The following is a 26,419-nucleotide window of genomic DNA, read 5'->3' on the forward strand; positions in this document are numbered from 1 at the left end:
CTATTCTGACACTGTTACCCCCAGTGGGCAGGGTCATATGCATAACTCACCCTGTTAAATCCCTGCCCCAGCCTTTGGGGCTCCCATGCAACTTTTATTACAGCAGCAGCCAGATAAGTTAGGACAGCAAAAAGGTTGTCCTAACTTTATGCAGAGAGTTATCCAGGTACTGGTCTGAAAATGAGGTGGTTGCCTTGGGTGGCAAATTTTTGAGAGTACTAATAAGTATCGGGTTGCTTTTTGAGGTGGCAAGTCTCTCCTCTAGCAGGTCCTCCCTCCCTCTTGCTGCCAGTGACACATCTTCCAAGGTCTGCAACCACAGTGGGGAATAAATTCCAAAAAAATAAAATTGAATATTGATCCCTTTAAGATTCATGCTCATTTCAAAGGCTCTTCTAGGCCCTTCCCTTCTGATGTGAAAAGAGTAGGTGGAAACAAAGATCTGAAAGACTTCATGCTTCTTGATTTTAGTGCCATCATAGGAAGAGGAGAAAGGTTGGAAAATGCTAGACTGGTTGGGTGGGGGGAGGGGGAGAGGATGGAGGGGCAATGTGAGACAAGGAGAGGGAAGAGAGACAGGAGATGTTAGACAGGACTTCAGGGACATAAGAACATAAGCATTGCTATACTGGGACAGACTGAAGGTCCATCAAGCCTAGTATCCTGTTAAAGTGGCCAATCCAGGTCACAAGTACCTGGCAAGATCCCAAAACAGTAAAACAGATTTTATGCTGCTTACCCTCCCCTCACCTATCCACACCCATCCTGTTAGAATATCAATGATATGCTTTGATGTCCCCATGCATACTTCCTACCCACCCTGTCAGACTGTCATAGTAATGCTTGAATGTTTTCACTTATATACACTGTCAGCTAGCACATTTGCTTATTTCCGATCTGAGGAAGAAGGGCAACCTTCGAAAGCTAATCAAGAAATGTATTAAGTTATGTCCAATAAAAAAGGTATCATCTTATTTTCTTTTCCATGTTTTATTTTGTTTGATTTCTATTGATAAGTACATAAGTAATGCCACACTGGGAAAAGACCAAGGGTCCATTGAGCCCAGCATCCTGTCCACGACAGTGGCCAATCCAGGCCAAGGGCACCTGGCAAGCTGCCCAAACGTACAAACATTCTATACATGTTATTCCTGGAATTGTGGATTTTTCCCAAGTCCATTTAGTAGTGGTTTATGGACTTGTCCTTTAGGAAACTGTCTAACCCCTTTTTAAACTCTGCCAAGCTTATCCTAGAAATAAGCAATGGATTTTCCCAAGTCCATCTTAATAATGGCTTATGGACTTTTCTTTTAGGAAATTATCAAAACATTTATTAAACCCTGCTAAGCGAACTGCTTTTACCATATTCTCTGCCAATGCACTCCAGAGTTTAATTACAGTGGTGGAAATAAGTATTTGATCCCTTGCTGATTTTGTAAGTTTGCCCACTGACAAAGACATGAGCAGCCCATAATTGAAGGGTAGGTTATTGGTAACAGTGAGAGATAGCACATCACAAATTAAATCCGGAAAATCACATTGTGGAAAGTATATGAATTTATTTGCATTCTGCAGAGGGAAATAAGTATTTAATCCCTCTGGCAAACAAGACCTAATACTTGGTGGCAAAACCCTTGTTGGCAAGCACAGCGGTCAGACGTCTTCTGTAGTTGATGATGAGGTTTGCACACATGTCAGGAGGAATTTTGGTCCACTCCTCTTTGCAGATCATCTCTAAATCATTAAGAGTTCTGGGCTGTCGCTTGGCAACTCGCAGCTTCAGCTCCCTCCATAAGTTTTCAATGGGATTAAGGTCTGGTGACTGGCTAGGCCACTCCATGACCCTAATGTGCTTCTTCCTGAGCCACTCCTTTGTTGCCTTGGCTGTATGTTTTGGGTCATTGTCGTGCTGGAAGACCCAGCCACGACCCATTTTTAAGGCCCTGGCGGAGGGAAGGAGGTTGTCACTCAGAATTGTACGGTACATGGCCCCATCCATTCTCCCATTGATGCGGTGAAGTAGTCCTGTGCCCTTAGCAGAGAAACACCCCCAAAACATAACATTTCCACCTCCATGCTTGACAGTGGGGACGGTGTTCTTTGGGTCTTAGGCAGCATTTCTCTTCCTCCAAACACGGCGAGTTGAGTTCATGCCAAAGAGCTCAATTTTTGTCTCATCTGACCACAGCACCTTCTCCCAATCACTCTCGGCATCATCCAGGTGTTCACTGGCAAACTTCAGACGGGCCGTCACATGTGCCTTCCGGAGCAGGGGGACCTTGCAGGCACTGCAGGATTGCAATCCGTTATGTCGTAATGTGTTACCAATGGTTTTCGTGGTGACAGTGGTCCCAGCTGCCTTGAGATCATTGACAAGTTCCCCCCTTGTAGTTGTAGGCTGATTTCTAACCTTCCTCATGATCAAGGATACCCCACGAGGTGAGATTTTGCGTGGAGCCCCAGATCTTTGTCGATTGACAGTCATTTTGTACTTCTTCCATTTTCTTACTATGGCACCAACAGTTGTCTCCTTCTCGCCCAGCGTCTTACTGATGGTTTTGTAGCCCATTCCAGCCTTGTGCAGGTGTATGATCTTGTCCCTGACATCCTTAGACAGCTCCTTGCTCTTGGCCATTTTGTAGAGGTTAGAGTCTGACTGATTCACTGAGTCTGTGGACAGGTGTCTTTCATACAGGTGACCATTGCTGACAGCTGTCTGTCATGCAGGTAACGAGTTGATTTGGAGCATCTACCTGGTCTGTAGGGGCCAGATCTCTTACTGGTTGGTGGGGGATCAAATACTTATTTCCCTCTGCAGAATGCAAATAAATTCATATACTTTCCACAATGTGATTTTCCGGATTTAATTTGTGATGTGCTATCTCTCACTGTTACCAATAACCTACCCTTCAATTATGGGCTGCTCATGTCTTTGTCAGTGGGCAAACTTACAAAATCAGCAAGGGATCAAATACTTATTTCCACCACTGTACATGTTGAGTGAAGAAATATTTTCTCTGATTTGTTTTAACTTTACTTCTTAATTGTGTCCCCCCACCCCAATCCTTGTATTTTTGGAAAGAGTAAACAAGAGATTAATGTCTACTCATTTGATTTCACTGTTTTATATACCTCTATCATATCTCCCCTCAGCCATCTGTTCTCCAAGCTGGAGAGCCCTAACCTCTTTAGCCCTTCCTGATAGGGAAATCATCCCCTCCCCTTTATCATTTTCGTTGCCCTTCTCTGTACCTTTTTCTAATTCATCTGTATTTTTTTTGAGAAGTGGTGACAGTGGTTACACCATGGAGTGATACAAAGGCATTACAATATGCTCAGTTTTGTTCTCCATTATCCTAATAATTCCTAATATTCTATTTGCTTTCTTAGCCACTGCTGCACACAGAGGGTTGCAACATACCAACAATGACATCTAGATTCTTTTCTTGGGTGGTGACTCTAATGTGGAACCTTGCATAATGTAGCTGTAGTTTGGGTTCCTCTTTCCTACATGTATGACTTTGCACTTGCTCACATTAAATGTCATCTGCTATTTGGAGGCCCAGTCTCCCGGTATCATAAGGTCCTCTTGCAATTTTTCATAATTCTCTGCTGAATAACATTTGTGTCTTCAGCAAATTTAATTATCTCACTAGTTATTCCCATGTCTAGATCATTTATGAATATGTTAAGAGTCCCACTACAGATCCCGGAGGAGATGTTGAACATGGGGGAGGAGTGAACAGGGATACCCAGAGGAGATAATGGTTATGGGGGAGGGGAAGAACAGGGAGGAGGTGCTGGACCTGAGGAGAGGGATAACAGGGAGACCTGGGGAGGGGAAAAGAGAAAGGGAAGAGTTAGTTGAAAGACTGTGAAATAAGAGGGAAGGCAAGAGAGATTAGGAATGAGAGGTCTTGGAAGTGATAGGTAGATGCAGAAAAAAGTGGGAGAGAGTGGATTGGATGCTAAGACGGAGTGAAATCTGAGTGGATAGAGAAGTAGAAAAATAAATGGAAGAAAGCTGAAAGGAAAAGATTGATGTCAAGAGATGGATATAGGGAAGGAAGTTTAAAAAAAAACCCAAACCCTAAAAAAAAAAACTGCAGGCGAGAGAAGAAATGGCAAATAGAAGACCCTGTAAAGAGATTAGAGAGAAGACGGAGGAAAGCAGAAATCAGAAACTGGGACCAACACATTTACAAAATTAAGTCAATAAATGTCTAAACTAGAATTTTATTTTCAATTTAGTGATTTTGGAAAATGTCTGTTTTTGAAATGTACACATTATCTTCATATTTTGGAGTAATCCCAAAAATAAATTTGTTAAATTCAGAGAGAAATTGAATATGATAACGATAGAGCTCTCTATTTCTCTAAACACTCAAAACCAAGTAACATAGTAAATGATGACAGATAAAGACCTGTACGGTCCATCCAGTCTATCCAACAACATAAACTCATTTTACATGGTATGTGATACTTTATACGTATACCTGAGTTTGATTTGTCCTTGCCATTCTCAGGCAGAGACTGTAGAAGTCTGCCCTGCACTGTTCTTGTACTAAGTTCTGAAGCTAACATCGAAGCCCCTTAAAATTTACACTCCAGCCCATCCCTATCTATTCAGTCACAATCAGGGCGTAGACCGTAGAAGTCTGCCCAGCTCCCGTTTTGTTTCCAATTACCGGCGTCGCCACCCAATCTCCGCTCATTGTTTCACTTCTAACTCTTTTTTTTTTTTTTTTTCGTGTAATCAACCAAAATAATTTAAAGAAGGAGACTGTGTTCAACACAGAGTCTCAAACCTGATCAATATACTTTCCAATAAAGCACAAAAAATTCTTAGAGGTTATAAGTGTATCTTCCATCAACTACCTCTATTTTAAAACCCGCAACCGTAGACCTCAGCAGTGCCCCTTGTTGAATAACACTTTTCAGTCAGCAAGACTTATTCACCCACTTCCTCATCGGTCATATGGTAATAATCTTAACAGCTTAGTGAATTATTAAGAAAGTTTCTTATGAAAAACTCTAATCTTTATATACCTCTTTTGCATTAATGCTCTAGTCCAAGAAATTAAACACTCGGACACTCATCTTGAGGTGTTAATCAACAGCCAGGGGATTAAAAGCCGACATAGGCTATGTTGTGCTTAACAGCTGTATCAAGGCTTCCCCCTAGAATGACAAAGGTATAGGCTAAAATTAAATCCCACAGCAGTGTCTCACAACTCAAACACGTTATCTTGAACTCCTAAGAATCTAATTTCATTCTACCTGCTTAGAACGGCGCCAGCACTTTTCAGCCAACATTTCTCCTGGCGCCGGCATCTCTACGCAAATCTTAATACACTAATTATCAACATCTTGATTTTGTAAGCCAGGAGAGATGTTGGCTGAAAAGTGTTGGTTCCGTTCTAAGCAGGGGAAGCCTCGATACAGTTGATCATTAGATCAGACAAATTCTGGGCCTCAAAGGACTCAACTGTTCTCTTTCACACAAACGCATCAAAGGCTCCTTATTTTATTTTATTTTTTTAAATTTACATGGCAACTTGAGGAATGCTTATGTGTCCATCTAAACAAAACATGTGAACTGTGCCCCAAACTACTTCAGTTAAAAATGTTCGTTTCAAAATGGCTTCGAGTCACATAGATACTTGTAAAACATGAATCGATCCTCCAAATGGTCACTTAGTTGGCAGATAACTGGCAGATTTCGACATATTCTTCATAAGTCTCTCAGGAAGATCTCAGAATGGGCCTGTGCCCTTATAGCCCTCTCCAAGCACTTCCTGTTAGGGAAGGGAAAGGGGATGGGATTTGATATACCGCCTTTCTGTGACTACATATTGCTATATTGAGGTACCTATTATGCACGGGCAGTAGAGGGTTAAGGGGGTCTTTAACTAGGTGCACTAGTGTTTTTAGGTTATGCTAAAAATCAGCTGGTGCTAAATGCTGAGATGCACCTTAGGAAAAGACCCTCGATCCAATTTCTTGTGGGCAGGATGTGGTAGAGAGAAGACCCAGGGGCTAGCCAAAGGCAGCCTGTCATGCTGCTGTTGCCAGCAACCAATGTAAACTCTAGAGAACCACACGTGAAGGAGCAGTGAACGGACCCACAGGAATGAAGACCTGCTCAGGGATGGGGGCGCCAGAAGCGATATAATGTGATTTGGGGGCACCACTATCCCTTCAGCCAGTCCTGAGCTCATCACTCCAGAGAAAATGACTGCTGAGCAGTACCTTGCCAGGCTGGAGGAGAGTGCTGTTTAGTGCATTTAATGCCTGTGTAATGCTTCAAATTCCCAGCTTCATAAACTGACTGAAATCTTTTTTTTTTTTTTTTTTTTTTCACTATTCTGCCTGTTCCTCTGTGGATACACTTTTATGGCCCGCCTTGTTCATGTGCCACAGCCCTGCCTTGAATGGGTGTATAGTAGATTCTGTGTGTGTTTGGTCTTTGGCCTTTCTACCTGCTGTGGCAGCTGGTTGTGAGTTGTTGTAATTCAAGAAGCCCAGTATAAGCACAGAGGAAGAAAAGAAGTGAAGAGAGAGACTGAGATTAATTGGGATCCACAGGTCAGCATTAAAAATGAAACAGGGCAGTCTAGAAAGTAGCATAGTATGTGATGGCAGATAAAGACCTCAGTGGTCTATCTAGTCTGCCCAACAGTCTCTTCATTACCAATTCAAAATTTAAAATTTTTTTTTTGTTACATTTGTACCCCGCGCTTTCCCACTCATGGCAGGCTCAATGACTTGCCCAGAGTCACAAGGAGCCCTGACTCACAGAAACAGAAGCCTGCGCAGCCTTCTACATGGAATGTTGCTAGCAACATTCCATGTAGAATCTCCAATAGTAGCAACATTCCATGTAGAATCTCCAATAGTATCTATTTTATTTTTGTTACATTTGTACCCTGCGCTTTCCCACTCATGGCAGGCTCAATGCAGCTTACATGGGGCAATGGAGGGTTAAGTGACTTGCCCAGAGTCCCACTAGCAACATTCCATGTAGAAGTCGGCCCTTGCAGATCGCCAATGTGGCCGCGCTGGCTTCTGCTTCTGAGAGTCTGACGTCCTGCACATACGTGCAGGACGTCAGACTCACAGAAACAGAAGCCTGCGCAGCCTTCTACATGGAATGTTGCTAGTGGAATAGCAACATTCCATGTAGAATCTCCAATAGTAGCAACATTCCATGTAGAATCTCCAATAGTATCTATTTTATTTTTGTTACATTTGTAGCCTGCGCTTTCCCACTCATGGCAGGCTCAATGCGGCTTACATGGGGCAATGGAGGGTTAAGTGACTTGCCCAGAGTCACAAGGAGCTGCCTGTGCCTGAAGTGGGAATCGAACGTGATATTATATACTTGATCACGGTCTTTGGTTGTTTCTGGGACACGGACCACAGAAGTCCACCAGGATCTGTCCTTACGTTCCAACTACCGGAGTTGCAATCAAAGCCCACTCCATCCTATCCAAATTCATCTTGTCATTTGCGGGACAAAGACCGTAAAAGTCTGTCCGACACTCTCCTCAACATTCCAAACCACTGGAGTTTTCATCGAAGCTCTCTCCAGCCATAATCCATAGATGGATATTATGATTCTCCTCTGATTATCATACTGTGTGTTTTATGATCATGCCGGCTGCCATGGGCTTTATGATATCCTGAGCTGAAAGGAAGGAGAGCTACTGAGTAATATCAATGCCAAAGGGAAGAATTACATTAAAAAAAATGTGATTAAAAATATAAAAGAGCTTTAGTTTGAATTTATTTTTGAACTAGTGGGAAGTTTTGGCTTGGTTTTCCTGTTTGGGCAGTGCCCTGCTGAATTTGGCCTATGGCTGTTGCCAGCGTTGGCAGTTCCCAGGTTTGATTTTAGTGGGATGTGACATGGAACTTGGCTGGGTCCAGAAATGCACTTTAAACGGGCCTGTCAGATGGTGAAGTCTTTGACTTGGGACAGATTTTCTGCCAGTGACCTGTAAGTCTGTTCTTACATCAGAGCAAGAAGTAGGAAAGGTAGGCTCTTCTAAAAACAGGAGGAGACATCTATAAAGAAACAATTCTTTATGGCAAGCGAAGCTGTGTTGAGTCGTTGTTGCTTCGCTTGCCATAAAGAATTGTTTCTTTATAGATGTCTCCACCTGTTCTTACATCAGTCCATCCTAATCCTCTCCTTTCTACCCTGCTCATCTCTAAAGACAACTTTTAAACCAGATTTTTCAATCTGTTTCCCTTTTGAAAATCTGCTCAGGAACCGTGTGCACACAAATCTTCTCGTACTATTTGTACGGGTGCTTATTCCATGAAATCTTATGCAGATACTTGTGGAAAAATGTGTGTGTGTGTGTGTGGGGGGGGGGGGGGGGGTACGTATGAAGTTCACTGTCTGTCCCAGCCTGCTGTAGGAGTTCTGCCACGACACACACACACACACATCTGTTGGGTAGTTTTCAAAAATGACACTTCTGCACCCAGAATCCCACTTTATGCACAGAAATGCTTTTGAAAATAACTCTCCTAATCTTTAAAATGGAAATAAAAGTTCATGCCATCTCTTCTCTTTTCATTGACAGATTATTATATAGCTGTTTATTTGCCTGGTCAGTTCCTGCACCTTCTCAACACGCGGCACCCTGACCTTCTGTGCTATCACTTGTTTCTGACAGGTACAGTAAAATTGAACCTACAGTATTGCCAGATCTAATACGTACAGGAAGAGTCCAGATGGGGTCCTAAGTAGCAGTATTTGTGTTCCCACCCTGTCACCCTCTGTCCTGAAACACTTTCAGTTTGTCTTTGTGCTGTTTGTAAAAAACAAACAGACTGTGGTGTGTGAACAAACCTGAGGCTACTGAAGAACCTCGGACTGAGATACTGTCCCCCTGATATTCCACTGGTGGAATTGTCCTGTCTGGTGCCTGACATGTTTTAGCACTGTTGGGAGTGCAGCTATACAGTATACAACTGCTTCAGTGAAGGTATATTCACGTGATCGTTTCTAAAAGGGCTGATTAACACATATTTACTTGGTTTGTCGTTACCTTTCTTGCCCTTGTGTGTTAAGAGCTACAATGTAAATGCAAATTTTCCAAGAGTTTGGTGGCCTAATTACTACTCTAGAGGAAATGCAAAGCTCCTGTTCTTTATCTTTTATTAGTGATTAACCATTCAAAATACAATTCCAACAACACAATAGACTCATTTTTGTATACAGTAATCTATTATTTTTTTTTTAAATGCTAAACTGCTAACTATTCCCCTTTTTAAACTCCCTTTCCCTTCTTCCTTTTTATCTCTTCTGTACAACATTGTGAGATGGTCTACTGTTGTGCATTGTAACTCTGGTCTCTGTAGTTCTTTCAGGGGCCAGCATCTCCCCTATCATACCCTATGCATCCTCTATCCTTTCCCCCAGACCTCTCCCTACTGCTTCCCTCCATCCTTTCCCCATCCTAGAGGGTCTTTTATCCTGTATCCTCTTCTCCAGTCTTCCTACCTACCCAAAACTGTTTAATCTTCTCCGCTCTTCCTTGTCCTTGTAATTGCCCTTCCATTTATCCGTTGTTGTTCCATCTCTCCCAAACTCCTCCTGTGTTCTTTTTCGTGAATTGTCAAGAGTCTACCTCTGCCTCTGTGAGGCACTGCACACATTCAAGCTTTTTTTGGAGAGATTTTCCCTGAATGGTGTCTGGAGCTGGTGCTAAACTGAATATTCTCTGTGTGGTAGGTTGGATGTTTCTAGACAGTTACAAATCTTGATCTGGAAATTCTCAAGACATCCGATTTTTCTCTTTTCACTGATTTCTTTGCCCTGGAGAGGTACCACTTGTAGAACACCTCTGAGGTTTTCCACAGGGTCGGCAGCATTGTCTATGACGGAAATACGTTTCTGTAGAAAGCTCACTACCGTTCACACAGCCTATAAGGAGAGAGAATGGCTTACACTATCTTTTTCCCTCAGGTGAGCAGGCAAGGATAGATGTGCTGCTACAGAGCCCGTGTGTGCAGGCTCCCCTAGAAGGGACACTCCTGGACTGCTGCTCTGGAACCCTGTTTACAGTGAGAATAAGCCGATTGCATCTGCTAAAACTCCTTCAGAATAGTAAACTGGACTGTCAGAGGCTGGCTGCTCTGCACTGCGCACTCTTGTACTTTGAGAATCTAATGTACTCGGAGGCACAGGTAGGAATCCTGTTCGTACTGGTTCAGTTAGTGTAAAAAAAAAAAAAAAAGTGCATGAGACAGTCGTAATTGCTGCACAGCTTTGAAAATTGAGGTAAAGCCCACTGGTAAAACAGTATTTTGACAATGCTGGTAAACATGAGCAAAACTTCAGCTCTTCAAGGAAGTACGATTATCTGCACTTTTTTCTGCAAATGCCTGACCAGAACAACATACATGGTTCTGACGGTAAAACATTATGCATGTCACTGCCTCCCCTGAACTAACCCTCTTCCAGGAACTTGTGCCTTAAAAAGTGTTGCGGGACATGTCTGAAATTAGGGGCGAGCCCTATGGCTAAGGCTGTAGCATAGTGTGCAGTGGCATGGGGAATTTGAGTTCTGTTATGTCCTTCATTGGTCAAAGATAAATGTTCTTGAGCTTTGCAGAGACAAAAGAAGAGGACACAAAAAAATAAAAATGATTGCTATCTTTGCTAAAGAAATATTTAATTGTAGCAAATGTGTAAATGGATGTTAGTTAATGAACACACATCAAACAGTGACTGACTTACAGTACAGCGGTAGACAATTGACTTTTAAGCCCAATTCTACTTAAAAGAGTGGCTATCACTCAACAACTTTGGTTGGCTTCTGAGATACTTGTGAAAGTCTTTGCATGACATAAGCTTTAAAGTTGTGTTGCATGAACAAAATTCGTTTGACAGATTCAGTAGGGAAACAGAGGAGATCAGCAGTGCCTTTCTTCCTCTTTAGCACCTCCATGTGTCCAGACTGACTAATAGACCAGAGATGGTTTCTGTTGTTATGTGGGTAGGTGTGTTGGTCGTAGGTACATACAAGAGAATATTTTCCTAACAAAAAACAAAAAAAACTGATGGACATATCTGAAGAAGTCCAAAAGGAGGACCTGTCCTCTTAAGAGGACATAGTTGCTAGAACAGGGTTACCATATATCTGACCATAGCATCCAGATTGGGGGGGGGGGGGGGGGGGGGGTGTAGAGAGAAAAACAGGTAATGAATGGAAAAAATGTTTTGACTATTTTTTTTTTTTTTACATTTAGGTAATTCAGTGGATCTCTGACAGTGTATCAACATGTGCCACGTTTGACCCGATTCAGGAGTTCTTGGTTGGTAGGTTATTTTTGGCATTGCATTGTAAGATGTCAAACGGCTGATTTTGAAGAAGACTTGAGATCCATTGAGTTAGACCTCATTATTTACCAGCGTGTGTTCGGAAATAATTTGTGTCATTGATGTACAGGGTTGTGCCGTTTGGTGTAGAAGATTGATCTACGTTGTGGAATGAAAGACTTGTCCTGTTTTTGAAGGCTGTTGGTACTGCTTTGTGCTTTGTACTGTGGTTTGTGCTATTGAACCCTCTCCGTGCTGCTTTTGCATTTAAGACGGTCGACAACTGGTGAAGGTGTTGTCCTGAATCTTGCATGTCGGTTATTTCCTTACATTAACGATCTATTCTGATGTGCCCTGTTACATTAAAATGGGCTGATGTAAATCATGGTATGATTTGGACCTTTTGGAGCTCTTCATGTTGAGTGATGTTAAGGGGAGGGGGTTGTCGTAAGTCACCGTTACTGCTTTGGTGTGCCTCTGCTGCCTGTGCCTGTGTGTTGATAGTGGAGATGTCCATACAGTAAAATTAATGACATCCATTTGGGTGTCAGTTTCTGCTGTATAAAACACCTTTTTATCTGTCTAGGTCACAGATGGGTAAAGGGGTTGAACTGATGCCTTAAAGGGGATTTTTCCAATAAACTCAAAACGTACAAAAACATTGAAAATGGAATCTGTTCTGTAGGAAATCAAATCACATCCTGTACCTGTGGGAAAATGCTAGAAAACCAGTGAAAAGATTTTAAATGAGTTTATGGCGTAGATCAGCAGACTGGATAGGCCATATGGTCTTTATCTGCCTTCATTTTTCTATTTCTCTGGAGTCATAAATGTTATTATGGATATAGATTGTGTGTGTCCATGCTTCTGTACTATTTACTCATTTTTTTATTTTATTTGCGTTTCAGCTTCCTTGTATAGAAGAATAATTCCGGAGAATGGTAACCTATGCAAGCTTTTGCCTCCTACTTCTGTACCTTGCTGGAATATGGTAAGACATTATTGATTTCCAATTTTATAAAAGCAGTTTGTCTTGGCTGTGCTGTTGACTCTTCTCTGCTTGTGGCATGTTTCTTAATCATATAATGCAAGAGTATCTAACCAGGGGCGTAGCTACGGGGGGACCACAGGGACCTGGTCCCACGCAAATTATGTCCGGGCCCCTGCCGAAGCCACCTTCAGCGCCGTCTCCGCGCCGCTTCCACCAGCTACAATAATTTTTGAAACGTTTTAGTGATATTCAGTTTTTATTTCATGATATTTGTATCACACAGTAATAATTAACACAGATCCAATCCACTGCTCACTAGTATTGATAACCTCAAAAACGCACACAGTGAAGAGTGTCTATACAAAATCAGGGGAAAAGTCTCATCAAACTGTGGCACAAACAAGTTAGTCAATTGCACACAGTGTAAAAAGTAATCATCGACAAAAAAACCCCTTTGTTCTTTTTGCAAATAAATGTATGTTTTTTCATCCAATCTAAGTCAAAAACAAGAACAAAAATGACTTCTCAATCAAACGTCTGTATATCACGTAGATGAAAATATTGTGGACTTATCTTAGCTCCATGTCCACTTGCATGTAGAATGGTAGGTTCCAGCTTATATAACAATTCAAGTGCTGCCCCAACGGTCCTGTTTCGCACTGCTTCTTCAGGGAACCACACCGCAGAGCTTCAAAGTTCAAAAGCGCAGGAAAATGAAACAAAACCCATAACTTGATGCATAAATACCAAAAAGTTCTTGATTGTAGCAAAGTGACACTATAATTAATGGTAACTTCTAAGCGCTGGAGAGCAAGCTTCCTTCTAACCCACTCACAAACATCAGGGCAGGAAAACTCGGACTTTAAAACTTCAGTCATCCAATCCAGAACAGCTACGTCATTACCAGTTGGTGGCTCCATGGCAGCCACAGAATAACACAATAAACGTCTATCAAAAGAAAGGTCTGGACGTCTAGCACAAAATGTGAAGAGCAATTACAAAAAGACAGCCCACTGCATGGTGGAATTAAGACCCCAAGGTTCCAACGTTTTCAATTGGTGGATCCATCGCTGTTCCACCTATAATAACCTCCTACTATGGTCTCCCCCACATATATGGTCCTTTACACAGTCAATAATTTGAGCGAATCAAAACAATGTTGGAATTTCTTGCAATGGGACACCAAGGGTGCCCCCAATTTTAGCAAAGAAATGCAGGATTTATGTTTACTCAACCATATACTTAGTCTATCTGTTTTACCCACGTATAACTTTCTACACGGGCATTGAAGAACATACACTACATGATCAGATCTGCATGTCGTTTGATGTCTGAGCTTATATATCTTCCCATCCACTGGATTAGAGAATTTGTCACAGTCAACTATCATAGCACAAAACGTGCAAGCCCCACAAGTTCTATGAGCACCAATTTCAGGGGAAAATCTAATTATGTCCGCTGGACATAAAATTTCTTTGAGATTATGATCCCTGGAAAAGGCTATCTGCAGGCCAGAATTACTAAACACATCATGAGATTGAACGATATCCCAGTTCTTTCGGATAATATTCGCCACCTCTTCCCCACCCTTCTTGTATCTAACGACAAACGTTTCTTTTTTTATCGTTTTTTTTCCTCCACCATAGGTTTGTTGGTCAGCAGAGGATCTCTGTTGTAACAAGCTCTGGTGTAAGATTTTTTTCAACACCATAGGAGGATAACCTTGCTGATGTAGGGAATCTGCTAATTGCTTAGCTTGCTGTTTAAAATCCTCCATATCAGTACAAATTCTCCTGTATTGTAAAAACTGGGAGAACGGGAGACTGTTCTTCAAAGAACGAAGATGACAGCTCCCATACTGTAAAAGAGTGTTCTTGTCAGTCAGTTTCAAATAAATTAAAAAGCTCCCTCCTCAGGTTGCCACCTCCAAAATGATGGCGCCCATCCCTACAGGGTGCATCCTGGGATGTGCTTAACTTTCATATAAGGGAGAACCCCTAGCCCCACTGCAACAAGGGGGCTCAACCTGACCCCGCCCCCCAGTGGTGGCCGGGGGGGGGGGGAGCAAGGGGCCAGAGTACCAAGGTAATGAGCTCTGTGGTTTTCCTTGGCGTGCTTGTTGTTTGCTGTGCCATAACCCACTGGTCATTGAAGTCTCCTTATCAGGCCCTTTGAGCATCCGATGTAAACTAGATCACAATAATTTAATCTGGATAGAACCAGGACCTGAACTAATAGATAGAAATGATGAGTCAAAATACTTACGAATAGTTTAACTTTTTCAGTATATAGAAAGAATTTTGGACAATGATTTTAACATGGTTGGTCTGCTGACTTTTTCCAGTCGACTTCAACGCCTAAGATTCTTGCAGAAGATTCATATGTAAATACCTCAGAAGCGATAGAAAAACTCTGTGGAAATTCAGTTTCTTTTAACGAGAGTTTTTTTGTGTCTGTGATAAGACTAAGAGTCAGCACACTACAGCGTAGAATATGGAGTCATTGAGGCTTTCAGTTAAAATGTTGTTTTGTAACTCCTAAAATATTATTTAGGTGGAGGTAGATGCTTATTTGTTTACTTCTCCACATGTGCACAATGACTGTCAAAGGCAACCAAACACCATCCATACTCTGGAGCAGTGCTTCTCAATCCTCTCCAGATGGTGTACCTAACCATTCCAGTTTTAGGATTACCACAGTGAATGTACTGAAGATAAATTTGCATACATTGGGTCTGCAGTGTATGCAAACCAGGGGCGGACTGACCTTTCGGGCAACCAGGCAGTTCCTGAGGGCCCAAAGGCTCTGCCCGGATGCTTGGCGCACTGCTGGTGATCTAGTGGCCTCAGCGGGGGGTGGGGAGGAGGAACATATATTCTCTCCTGCCTGGCCCGCTGGGCTGCCGCTATCCACCCCCCCCCCTACTTGGCACCCACCGTATCTTAAAAATGGTGGCTGAGACTCCTTGTAGAAGTCTCGCGAGACTGTTGAGACCCGTGATACTACCATGGGAAGTCTTGGCTGCCACTTTGAAAACATGGCGGCGCCAGCAGGCGGGGGAATAACGGCTGCACAGTGGGCGGGAAAGAACACCCCCCCCCCCCCCCGCAGAGGTCACCAGTCTATCAGGACCCCTCAGGTAGGATCGGGGCAGCGGGGGCTTCGGCTGCGGTGTCAGGCAGCGGCCGGGCGGGGTTCCCAGACCACTCTGTCTGCCCCTGATGCAAACTTAACCTCATTCATATTTATTGTAGTGGTCTTGAAACCCCAACCGGCTAGGTGTGCTGTCAGGAGAGCGTGGGGTGGTGAAGCACTGCTTCAGAGGACAGGAAGAAATTGACCTGAAATGGAGCCCAATATTATTTAAGAGACCATCTAAACAAGGTATCAAGACATCAGGGGAAAATATAGATCTGTTTTATTTAATACCTGAGACATTTAAAGTGTGTGGGGGGGGGGGGGGGGAGAGACCACCTGTTTAATCCTGCTGTGGAGCCTCTGTCCCGAGGTCAGTCAGAGAGCCAGAGGTTCTCAATGGAAATTTTGGGTTCTGTGAAACCTGAGATCTATGTGCAGGGGTGTGCTGGTAAATTGTTAACAGGGGGCTCTCTCTCGCCAGCAAAGTAAAAGAGAATTCAGGAGGGGCCCAAGCCCACATTTTGGGATCCATTTGTTAAAGTAGCCATGGAGAACCGGCTCCCAAAATTCTTAAAAACTTAACAAACGGCTCTCGAGAGCCTGTGAGAGCCTGCTCCAGAACACCACTGTCTATGTGCGATATGCTGATTTGTCTGGACTCCTTTCAAATTGCTGTTTTTATTTCTGTAGGGAATTCCTGGCATTACTTGCACCACGGATATTATTGCACTGCCTGTTTTCAAAGTAAGTCACAGCAAATATCTTACTGGTCAGATACCCCTGTTTGTGTGCCTTTAGCTGCATTATATCTGGCAGAACGGAATACAAAGTTTGCAAAGATGATGAGGCTTTCACTTTAATCCATTTTGCTGAAACATCATATCTACAAGAGATTGCTGGAGTTACCAGCTTAAGTTTTTTTGTTTTTGTTTTTTTTTTGTTTTTACCTTTCCCTAATGCTTTTAATTCAAAATATGGGACAGTTAAAGAATGTCACAAAAAAAAAAAAGAGCAAATTCAATTGGACAATGAGGAAGCATGAATAGGAGGGTGAAATATTGTACAGGCCAAGCGATAAGACATTTCAACAACTTTCTCGTGCCCGTTGAGGTGAGAGTTGCACCTGGGTCTTCAGTTATCCAAGCTTTGGTCCTTTTTTTTTTTTTTTAAAGCCCAGCACCCCTTGAGATATGCCCAGTGTTGTGTTTTCTCCTGTTTGGGAGTTAAGGTTCTCATTTGAGAAAAGTGCTTTATTGCTATCAGTTTTATCTTAGACATGTGGTGATGTAGTTGCCAGTTTTGACACTCTTATATGATGCCATCTTGGTTGTGCAGAAGTCATCTGTGGATAGAGAATCCACAAAGCATGGAGAACTCAAAGAAGACCCACGGATACTTTGTAAGACAAACAGAAAAGTGGGCACAAAACCAGGAGTCCCAGAGACTGGATCACAGTAAAGCTAAAACCAAATTTTATTAATTAGTATATTTGACTCGACACAACCGTTGTGTTTCGGCCAAAAGGCCTGCATCAGGAGTCTTAAAAAGGACCTTTGTATTGGATCGTGGAACGGATCACTTGCGTGAAGGGTTCAGCAGTAAATTCAGCAGTGATCCTTCTCTGAAGTCATCTGTGGGTCAGGAAGTCACTTTCACTCGCCCAGTCCAAACCTTCACTGAATCCCTATTTTTTTTTCCAGTTAGCCTTTAACATCCTTCCTGGGTCCAAACCTTTGCTTTCTCATCCTCTACAGCAGCACAAGTGCAGCAATTTTAACTGTATTTTAATTTTATAATATTTAAGGTTTGTGATTTGGGAATCTTTTTGAATATGTTCTTCCCTATATATTGCAGTTCCTTTTCCCCCTGTTGTGATATTAATATCAACTGTAAACTGTTTCGACCTCCACAAAGAAAAAGCGGTATTTCAAATACTAATTAAACTTAAATTTTCTGGTGCATGGGAGCCAACTTTTCAAAATTATTGGGGGTGCTAAGGCCAGTGGAAATAACCCTTCCCGGGAAATGTACAACGAATTTTCTCAATATTGGGGGTGCTCATGCACCCACAGCACCCACAGAGTCAGCTCCTATGTTTTGGTGATTAGATAGAAAGTTTGAAATAGGTCTGTAATGGAAGGTGCAAATCTTTTTTTCCATATCATTTAATTTACAGATTGCTGAGTCCCCTAAATTTAGTTTAGTACAGTGTGGGGTACTGTGTGTCGATCTGCTATCATATGCCCCTGTGCGTTAGTTGCTGGTACAAGGGAATATACTACTTTTTATTTGCTTTTCATTAGCTGCCGTATAAAGTTAAATTTTTTTTCTGTTGCTCGGGATTTTTAAAGCACTGTGCTCTGATCAACCATATAATCTTACTGTGGTGTTACATTGGCTTAATTCCCTGCGTCAAACGACTTTGTCATCTGTTTCAGTTGAAGCACAAAGAGGGGAATTCTTTATTATTAAACAATCTGTTTATTGAATATAAGATGACAAATACAACATATTCAAAACAACTTGATAATACATCTTAACAGAAGTGATTAAAGAGACCCCCCCATCCCTCCCAGATTCCCCCTTCCAGACAGGAACAACTGAAAAGGCAAGAGCAAAGGAGAGCTCGGAGTCTTGGCTTTGACGCCAAACCCAGCAAACCACCAATGAACTTTTGCAGCCCGCTACCCCCTCCCTTCCCCAGCATACGTGGCCGGCTAAAATTTGTCCAGTTAAGAGCGATGTTCAGCACTTACCCCCGGATTATATATAGCGCGACTAGTCGCACGTAAATCTATGCGTATTCTATAACTACACACATAGATTAATTGTTTTAACAAGCTGTGGAGCGTTGTTAATAGCACTTAACAAGCAATAACTGGCAAAAATGAGAATTAATGTGTGCACATTGCTAAGCATATTCTGTAATGTACTGTGCCTAAATTTTACTGCGCGCAGGCAAAATCGAGCATGCTTAGGGGCGTGGAAATGGGCATTTCGTGGGCATTTCAAAATCTATGCATGTTGTTGTCAGAAGCTTAGCCGAGATTGGGTGGCAGGGCTGGTGGTTGGGAGGTGGGCCTTGTTCTGGGCAGATTTCTATGGTCTGTGCCCTGAAAATGGCAGAAACAAATCAAGGTCAGGTATACACATAAAGTAGCACATATGAGTTTAAATTGTTGGGCAGACTGGATGAACCGTGCAGGTCTTTTTCTGCCGTCATCTACTATGTTATAAAATATGGACCAGTATGTGTAAATCTGCATGCAGGGATTTACACCAGCTTTTCATTGGTGTAAATGAACGCTCAGAGATTTACTCACATGAACTATGCCTAAACATATGTTAAATCTACGTGTGGTATTTAGAATATGCTTAGATGTGTCTAACATGCGTTAATTTTAGGCGCCATATATAGAAATAAGCCCTTACCACGTAAGGTGACTGAATATGCCTGGTTAGTTCCGGACAAACAATTTAAACGTCCAGTACTGCTGTTTTTTCTTTTGACAGGAGAAAGATATAGAAGGTTTCTGGGAAAGCTTGTTCTCTGGCCTGGAGTATGTGAACTATGCTGAATCATGCTTTCACTTTAAGACCCTCCAAAGAGATTGGTGCAAATTAATTACTGAACTGGTAAGAAAAATATCTGCTCTTTGTTTTAGCTTTCTGATTTTTTTTTTCTGTTGCTTTTCCCCTGCTGTGGTTTCTTGAGTAGTAACTATTCCAGAAAGAGTATAAAGAAGAAAAGCTGGCAGCAGTGTCGTAGCCAGACAGCCAATTTTGGGTGGGCCTGAGCCCAGAGCGGGTGGGCACAAACTTTTTTTCTTTGCTCCAGCCTACCCCCCCCCCCCCCCACCTCAAAGTATAAATTACACTTCCTCTGAAGGTGTCCAGAAGTCCCTTTTACCAAGCTTGGCAGGCAGCAGCATCGTCCGTAAGCCACTGATGCCGGCACCCCACGCGTGTTTAGTTGTCAGTGGCTCAAGGATTCTGTCATCGACTGCAGAGCTTGGGAGAAGGGAGTTCTGGCCGTCTTTGGATGAATTTCCCAGCTGGGGATGCTTGGGGGGGATCTCCACCAGCTATACAGAAGGGGTCAGGACCGATGTTAGCCGAGCTACAGCCCAGGTCAGAAAATAAAGGAGGGCCCCCTCCCTGAACCCCTCCCCTCTCTGCCTCCCCTCCAATTTCCCCACCTGCCACCACAAAGGGTACAGCAGTGCACACTATGTGGCAACAAAATCAAAATGCTTACTAACCAACCACACTATGAATCAATTTATTGCATTAACATATGTAAGTTTTGTTTAATTTTTATGTTTAAATCTTTTTTATTAAGAGTATAAGGAATACAATACAGAACCAACGATATATGAAGATACAACATGTGATACAGAGTTTGATTTCTCAATAAATCTGTTGATTGAAATTCCATATGGTGTCTTCTTTGGAAGTCATTAAGTTTAAATCTGCTTATTGGCGTATTATAGGAAACCTATATATTTATTATCCGGCATAAAGCCCAACTAATATCATAGACAACTTGTAATCCTTCCACATTCATCAAATCATTTTCTTCTTTATCCCTGAACCCCCCCTCCCCCCACCCTTCCTTCCTTGTGGGTTTATATAGTAATCATGTTTAATAACGGAGGTAGTGAACCTTTCACTGATACTTATCAAAGAAACTACATTACAGGAGATGTTCTCTGATGTCATATCTTCAACAAATGAGTTACCATATTTGCATTTATTTATTCCTCCCTTAATCACCCTCCCTCCCTCCCTCCCTCCCTACATTGTCAACCAACATTAGGGCAGTGTCACAACTCTTTTTTTTTGTTCCAAAGTAACATGTTATTAGCTGTCTGTACATCAGAATATGAACCAGTCTACGCCTTGCTATAAAGTGCTGTCCTACCTGTCACCTTGTCTTAGACTCCCTGACTGATGCAGGGTCAAAGAGTGCCAGATTATGAATTTAGCAGTAAACTTCGCGCTCTAGGCGGGAGGGTGTCCCACAATGGCTCCCATTGCGCCCTAAACCTATGGCCTGCTGAACTGTCCAGATCCTGTACTCCACATCTATCAATTCTCATTTGTTTCACTAATTGGGATCGCCATAGCTGCAGAGGGGGAACTTCTTTTACTCTCCAATATTGCAATATGGCTGTTATTCCAAAATAGATTGCTATCTTTGCAAATGCCCTGAATCCCTCTGTGGGGTCTGCGGTGTAGCTAAAAATATTGAATAAGATAGTAGGTTCCCGCACAAGGGTGCAATGCCATAATTGACCTATCCCTCCTATGACTTGTTTCCAGAATTTTTCAATACCGGGACAGCTCCAAAACATGTGGCCGAGTGATGCCTCCTCATGGCCACATTTAGGACATGCCCCTGTTGTATCAAACCCCGCTTTCCGCGCTCTATGGGGCGAAATATGTGTTCTAAGCATCCACCGATATAGTCGTTCCCTCTGTGGGATAGACAGCCTCTGTTTGTAAATAGATTTCAATTGAGTTCTAAACTCTCCCTCAGTGAGTGTGCACCCTAAATCGTTTGACCACTCATGCGCTAGCCGCCGGAAGTCTATCTCTTCTGTGGAATCTTTGAGTTGCTGGTGGTGGAATTTCAGGGGCACCCTAAGCTGCGCTCCCAGGGTAAACTCCTCCGATAAGACTTCCACCACATCTTCCGTAAGGTCTGTCCAGCCCAGGGAGGCCACATAATGGTGTAATTGATAGTATGCAAACTGATGTGTCTTTGGGATCCCATATCGTGACTGAAGTTCCTGATACGTGTGTATGTGTCCCTCCTCTGTAACTATATGCGCCAAGTATATAATCCCCTTTTTTGCCCATCTGCTAAATATACTGGGCCCTTGGCCTGGGGGGAAAGCAGGATTATCACAAATTGACATCCAAGGGGACACTCGGGGGGAGAAGCGGCGGCGTCTGCACACCCATCTCCAAGTTTCCCTGAGGGATTTCAATAATGGGTGTATCTGAAATGCTGATGTGGGTAAGGGGGTTCCAGAGTGTAATAAGTGACTAAAGTGGATATCCCTGAACATCGAGGTCTCCACTGATGTAACGGAGAAATCCGATGTTCCCCGGTACCAATCGTTTATGTGTCGCATGGAGCTCGCTATTGTTAAGAATTTTATATTCAGTAGTCCCATGCCGCCCCCCTCCCTTGGGGTTGCCATCTGATGATAAGGTATCCTAGGTCTTTTACCCTGCCACAGGTATGCTTGTATTAAACGCTGTAACTGCCTTTCATCTCTATTTTTCAGGTAAAGTGGTAACTGTTGGAAGACATAGAGCCATTTGGGAGCTATCATCATGTTAAATAATGCTATTCTTCCCCAAATAGAGAGTGGCAGTTCCCTCCACATCGACAGTTTACTCCTAGTCATTTCCAATAGTGGGGAAATGTTTTCTTTATACAGGGAGGTTCTATCACTTGTAATGTGTACCCCTAGATATTTCAACTTCGCTGTCTCCCATCTAAGTGTGGTTTTTCCTTGCCATTGTAATTTAGTACCTATGTCCATATGCATCGCACAAGATTTGGATAGGTTAAGGCTAAACCCCGATAACACTCCGTACTCCTCTATCAAAGTCAAGGCCATTTTAAAAGACTTTTTCGGATTAGTCAGCACTAGGAGGACGTCATCAGCATAAGCCAGCGCACGAACCTCCTGTTCTCCCAACTGTACACCACTGATTCTAGGGTCAGAATTTAACTGACGAAGTAGTGGTTCCAATGTTAGATCGAACAGTAGTGGCGACAAGGGGCATCCCTGTCGTGTTCCTCTGCCTATCTGAAATTTTTCCGAGAGCCCCCCGTTCGCTGCTATATGTGCCTCCATGTTAGTATATAAAGCCTCTATTGCTTGTCTTACTCCAGGAGGAATCCCAATCCAATCTAGCATATAGAATAAAAAGTCCCATCCTACCCTGTCGAAAGCCTTGGTAGCATCTAAGCTTACCAAGATTCCAGGAATCTTCTCAGTTTGGCAGCGTGCCATTGCGAGCAATACTCTCCGGGTGTGCAGCACGGATTGTCTATTAGGTAGAAAGCCCACCTGCGTAGGCTCAATCACGTTGGGTAACAACTTATTGAGCCGTGTGGCCAAGATTTTCGCAAGAAGCTTAATGTCAACGTTAATTAATGATATGGGCCTGTAAGACTCCGGTTCCTCTACTGCCTTCCCTGGTTTCAACAATAATGATATGCATGCAATATTTTCGTGCATTGGGAATCTCCCTTCCTGAATTACCGCTTGATGATATTCAAATAGGGGCCGTATCAATTGGGGTTGCAACATTTTATAAAATTCTCCGGAATACCCATCCATCCCTGGTGCTGAATATGCTTTCAGCCCTTTAATCGCTTCTGACAGTTCTTTGGGCAGGATGGGAGCCTCCAAAGTGGCAATATCAGTTTCTTTGAGCCTTGGCATTTGGGCCCTTCTAAGAAATTCCTCCATGTGTGCCTCCCTGGGTGGATGTTCTGCAGTATATAATTGTGTGAAGTGCTCTTGAAATATTTGAAGAATCTCATCTGGACTGTTAGTAATGCTTCCTGTTTTACTTTTCAGGACTGAGATAGTTCTACCCCCTCCCCTTCTCCGCACCACCCGGGCCAACATGCTTCCCACTCTATCTCCGAATCTGTGGAACTTATATTTTAGGAAAGTCCTATTTTTTACCGCTCTTTCCTGTAATAATGAGTTTAGAGCAGCCTGGACAGACAAATACGCCTCCCTGTTTCCTGCGGTTTGCTGCTGCATATATCGACGCTTAACTTTCTGCAGTCGCTTATTCAGATGTAAAAGGCTAGCTGCATTCTTTCTCCTTTTTCTTGCTACATAGGCAATTATGTCACCCCGGAGCACCGCTTTACCAGTACACCAATACAGTTGCGGGTCAGACTTATGTTCTTTGTTAAATGAGTCATATTCTTCCCATTTTTTGACCATGTATTTTAGAAAAGATTTATCTTTCACTAAATGATTTGGGAATCTCCATTGTCTGTGTAATTGGAAGTTGCATGGTGCCCCTAATTCTATCCATACCGGACTGTGGTCAGAAATCAATATTTCTTCAATCTTTGTGTCTCTTATGCACTGGAATAAAGCTGATGATATCAATATATAATCCAGCCTTCCCCAGGTCCCATGTGCTCTGGACTGATGTGTATACTCCCTTGAGTCTGGGTGTAAATTCCGCCATGCATCTATCACTGAGAGGGAGCTTCCAAACTCCTTCAACATCCGAGTGCCCTTCCTACTCTCCATTCCCTTGTGTCCCTCCCCTGAATAATCCATTTTAGGGTCCATAAGCACGTTCATGTCTCCCACAATTATCAAATGCTTGTCTTCATATGGAAGTAACTTTCTGGACAGTTCAGGAAAGAAAACATTGTCAGGGGGGGTGGGTGCGTATACATTTAACAGGTATAATTCTCTCCCTTGGAGCCACACTTTAACCAAAATGAATCGCCCCTTGGGATCTTGCAGTACTGTCTCTACCGTGCAAGCGAGTTTTTGATGTATGCAGATTGCCACCCCTCCCTTCCGCCCTTCGGGGGACGCGTGGATCACCTGACCTACCCATCCCTGCTTGAGTTTTTCATGCTCTGGTGCTGTCAATTTTGTCTCTTGCAAACAGGCAATGTCTGCGTTGAGGCGCTTTAGGTGTGTTAGGATCTTTTTCCTTTTTATGGGAGACGTGATGCCTCCTACATTCCAGGTGACTATTTTACAGTGTGTTACCGCCAAGACATATTATCTTCATAACAGTATACCAGAAAAAAAACTCAGCTCCTGGGTCCCAGCCCTTTCCCAGAAGCTGTAGATGTTGCCTCTACTTTGTGTTTCAATATTCTGATTTTGACATCCTACCCACTCGATGGTCTTGTGTATAATCTGAGTGGAGGACCTGCCCTTTGTGTTTCTGAGTGCCCCTCCCCCTAAGTGTTGCATCCCACTAAATCCCCATTCCCCCCCGCCCATTACCTTTCTCTTGCGAGAACCCTTACCCTCTAGTAGAACTTCCTCTTATTTGTGGTGTAAGACCGCTATTGGCTCATCTCCCCGCGCCTACCCCTCTCTCCCCTTCATAAGAGGATCCCCCCTATCCCTCGGTGATAACGCTAAAGCCACCCCGGTACTACTACCGGAGGGACTCTTCATATAGACAACAACACTAGTTATAACTTTTTAACCCAACATTTCTTAATCAACATATTCTTTGCTTTAGACTTATCTTGCATATTGTGTCCTCGTCATATGCAGGGAACCATAAACCAGGTTAAGACATTGTTCTTTCTGTTTTTTGCCAAACATAGAGTCAGGTTGGTGCCTCAGCTGGTGCATGTAGTTCAGTTTCTAGAAATTGTTGGGCCTCCTGGACAGAGTGAAACGATCGCCATCCATTTTCATGTTGAATCTTCAATATGGCTGGGTAAATCAGCATAAATCTTGTTTTTCTGTTTACCAGTGTCGTGCAGAGGGGGTGGAACCGGCGACGTTGCTCTTGTACACCAGCCGAATAGTCTTGGAAGATTTTTATCGATGCGCCATCGTACTTTAAGGTGTCTCTTTTCAGTCGAAAGCCTCTCATGATTTCTTCCTTGTGTAGATAGTTGTGGACTTTGATTATCACCAGTCTGGGTCTTTGCTGTCCTGGTTGCCGACGGCCAAGCCTATGGGCCCGCTCTATGCATAGTTCCCCATAACTGTCTGACAGGGCAAGTTCTTTTTTAAGCCAGCTTTCCAAGAGAAGTCCTAGTGATCTCTCAGGAATTGCTTCTGGGAGACCCACAATGCGGAGATTGCATCTCCTTGCTCTATTCTCCATGTCCTCGATCTTGTCTTGCTGTGCTTTAAGTTGCTCCATCAAGCGCGTGACATCTTGAACATTCTGCGCTCCCCTGTCCTCTGCCGTTGAGATTCTACTTTCCGCTTCACCCATTCGTCTCACCGTGTCAGCCATGGTGGATTCTAAACTGCTCATTTGACGTTCTAGCAAGTCAAATCTGGGATTCAATGCAGCGCTGACCGCCATGGTGATCTGCGCAAGTTGTTTTTCAGAAAAATCACCAAGCTTTTCAAGTTTACCTTCTGACATCTTGATCCCAATGGATGTTGGGGAATTTTTCCCTTTGTCGTACTTAATTCCGCTTCTAGTTGTTCCTGCTGATTTGGGCCTCAAAAATTGCTCCATGCAGAGGGTATTACAATTTCTCTTTAGCCTCTTCGTCACTGATCTTACTTGCTTAGTCCTTTTTGCCCGGGGGTAATTCAGTGATGTTGTGGGTCCAGTTTTTACCCTCTTATCAACGTGATCAGCCCAATTATAAAAGTCTGGAGAGACACTCTCCGCGTTAATCCAGCCCGTTGGTTTTATTCACTTTATGGGCTCACTCCTATTTAACTGCCCAGAACCAGGCCGCAGACACCAATTATCTATAACACCCGGCGTCGCCTTCTCGTTTCAGCCAGCATGTTGTGGTAATAGTCTTTATTAACTATCCCTACTATGGTGAGACAGCGTCTATGCACGCTGGGGCATGAATTAGTATACTCGGATCTTTATAGATGAGATGTTTCCAGAAAGTCTCTCGTCATATCTGTATATGGTCCCGTTCCTGTGCGCCGAGGGGGGGAGGGAGAAGAAAAATGGAAGCATCGTCGACTTACTCCCGCTTCCTAATGCCCTGCCACGACTCCGATTTCTCCAACAATCATCCCCTACACACTTGTTCTGCTCGCCTTACCGCCGCGGCACGAGTGCACTGCACGCTCTCACTCTGCATCCTTGGCCGCCATCTTGCCACTCCGCCGCGTGCGTCGCGATCCTCTGTCGTTCCCGCTTCTCAAGGCGTGGTGGGTGTCTTTCGGCAGAGTCCTCCGGTGCTGGAGGGCTTTAGGCAT

General features: G+C 43.3%; 1 protein-coding gene across 2 annotated transcripts in view; it reads left to right on the forward strand.

Moving 5' to 3' along the window:
• GSAP (gamma-secretase activating protein) overlaps window positions 1-26,419 on the forward strand; it is a 120,318-nt gene that overhangs the window by 52,171 nt on the left and 41,728 nt on the right. For both annotated transcript variants that reach the window (XM_030217086.1, XM_030217087.1), the window contains 6 exons: window positions 8,598-8,690; window positions 9,986-10,206; window positions 11,272-11,341; window positions 12,250-12,332; window positions 16,161-16,214; window positions 18,984-19,106. In XM_030217086.1, the coding sequence (XP_030072946.1) occupies window positions 8,598-8,690; window positions 9,986-10,206; window positions 11,272-11,341; window positions 12,250-12,332; window positions 16,161-16,214; window positions 18,984-19,106 (644 nt within the window). The remainder of the gene's footprint in view (window positions 1-8,597; window positions 8,691-9,985; window positions 10,207-11,271; window positions 11,342-12,249; window positions 12,333-16,160; window positions 16,215-18,983; window positions 19,107-26,419) is intronic.

Source organism: Microcaecilia unicolor, chromosome 10, assembly GCF_901765095.1.
Source record: "Microcaecilia unicolor chromosome 10, aMicUni1.1, whole genome shotgun sequence".
NCBI classification, from domain to species: Eukaryota; Metazoa; Chordata; class Amphibia; order Gymnophiona; family Siphonopidae; genus Microcaecilia; species Microcaecilia unicolor.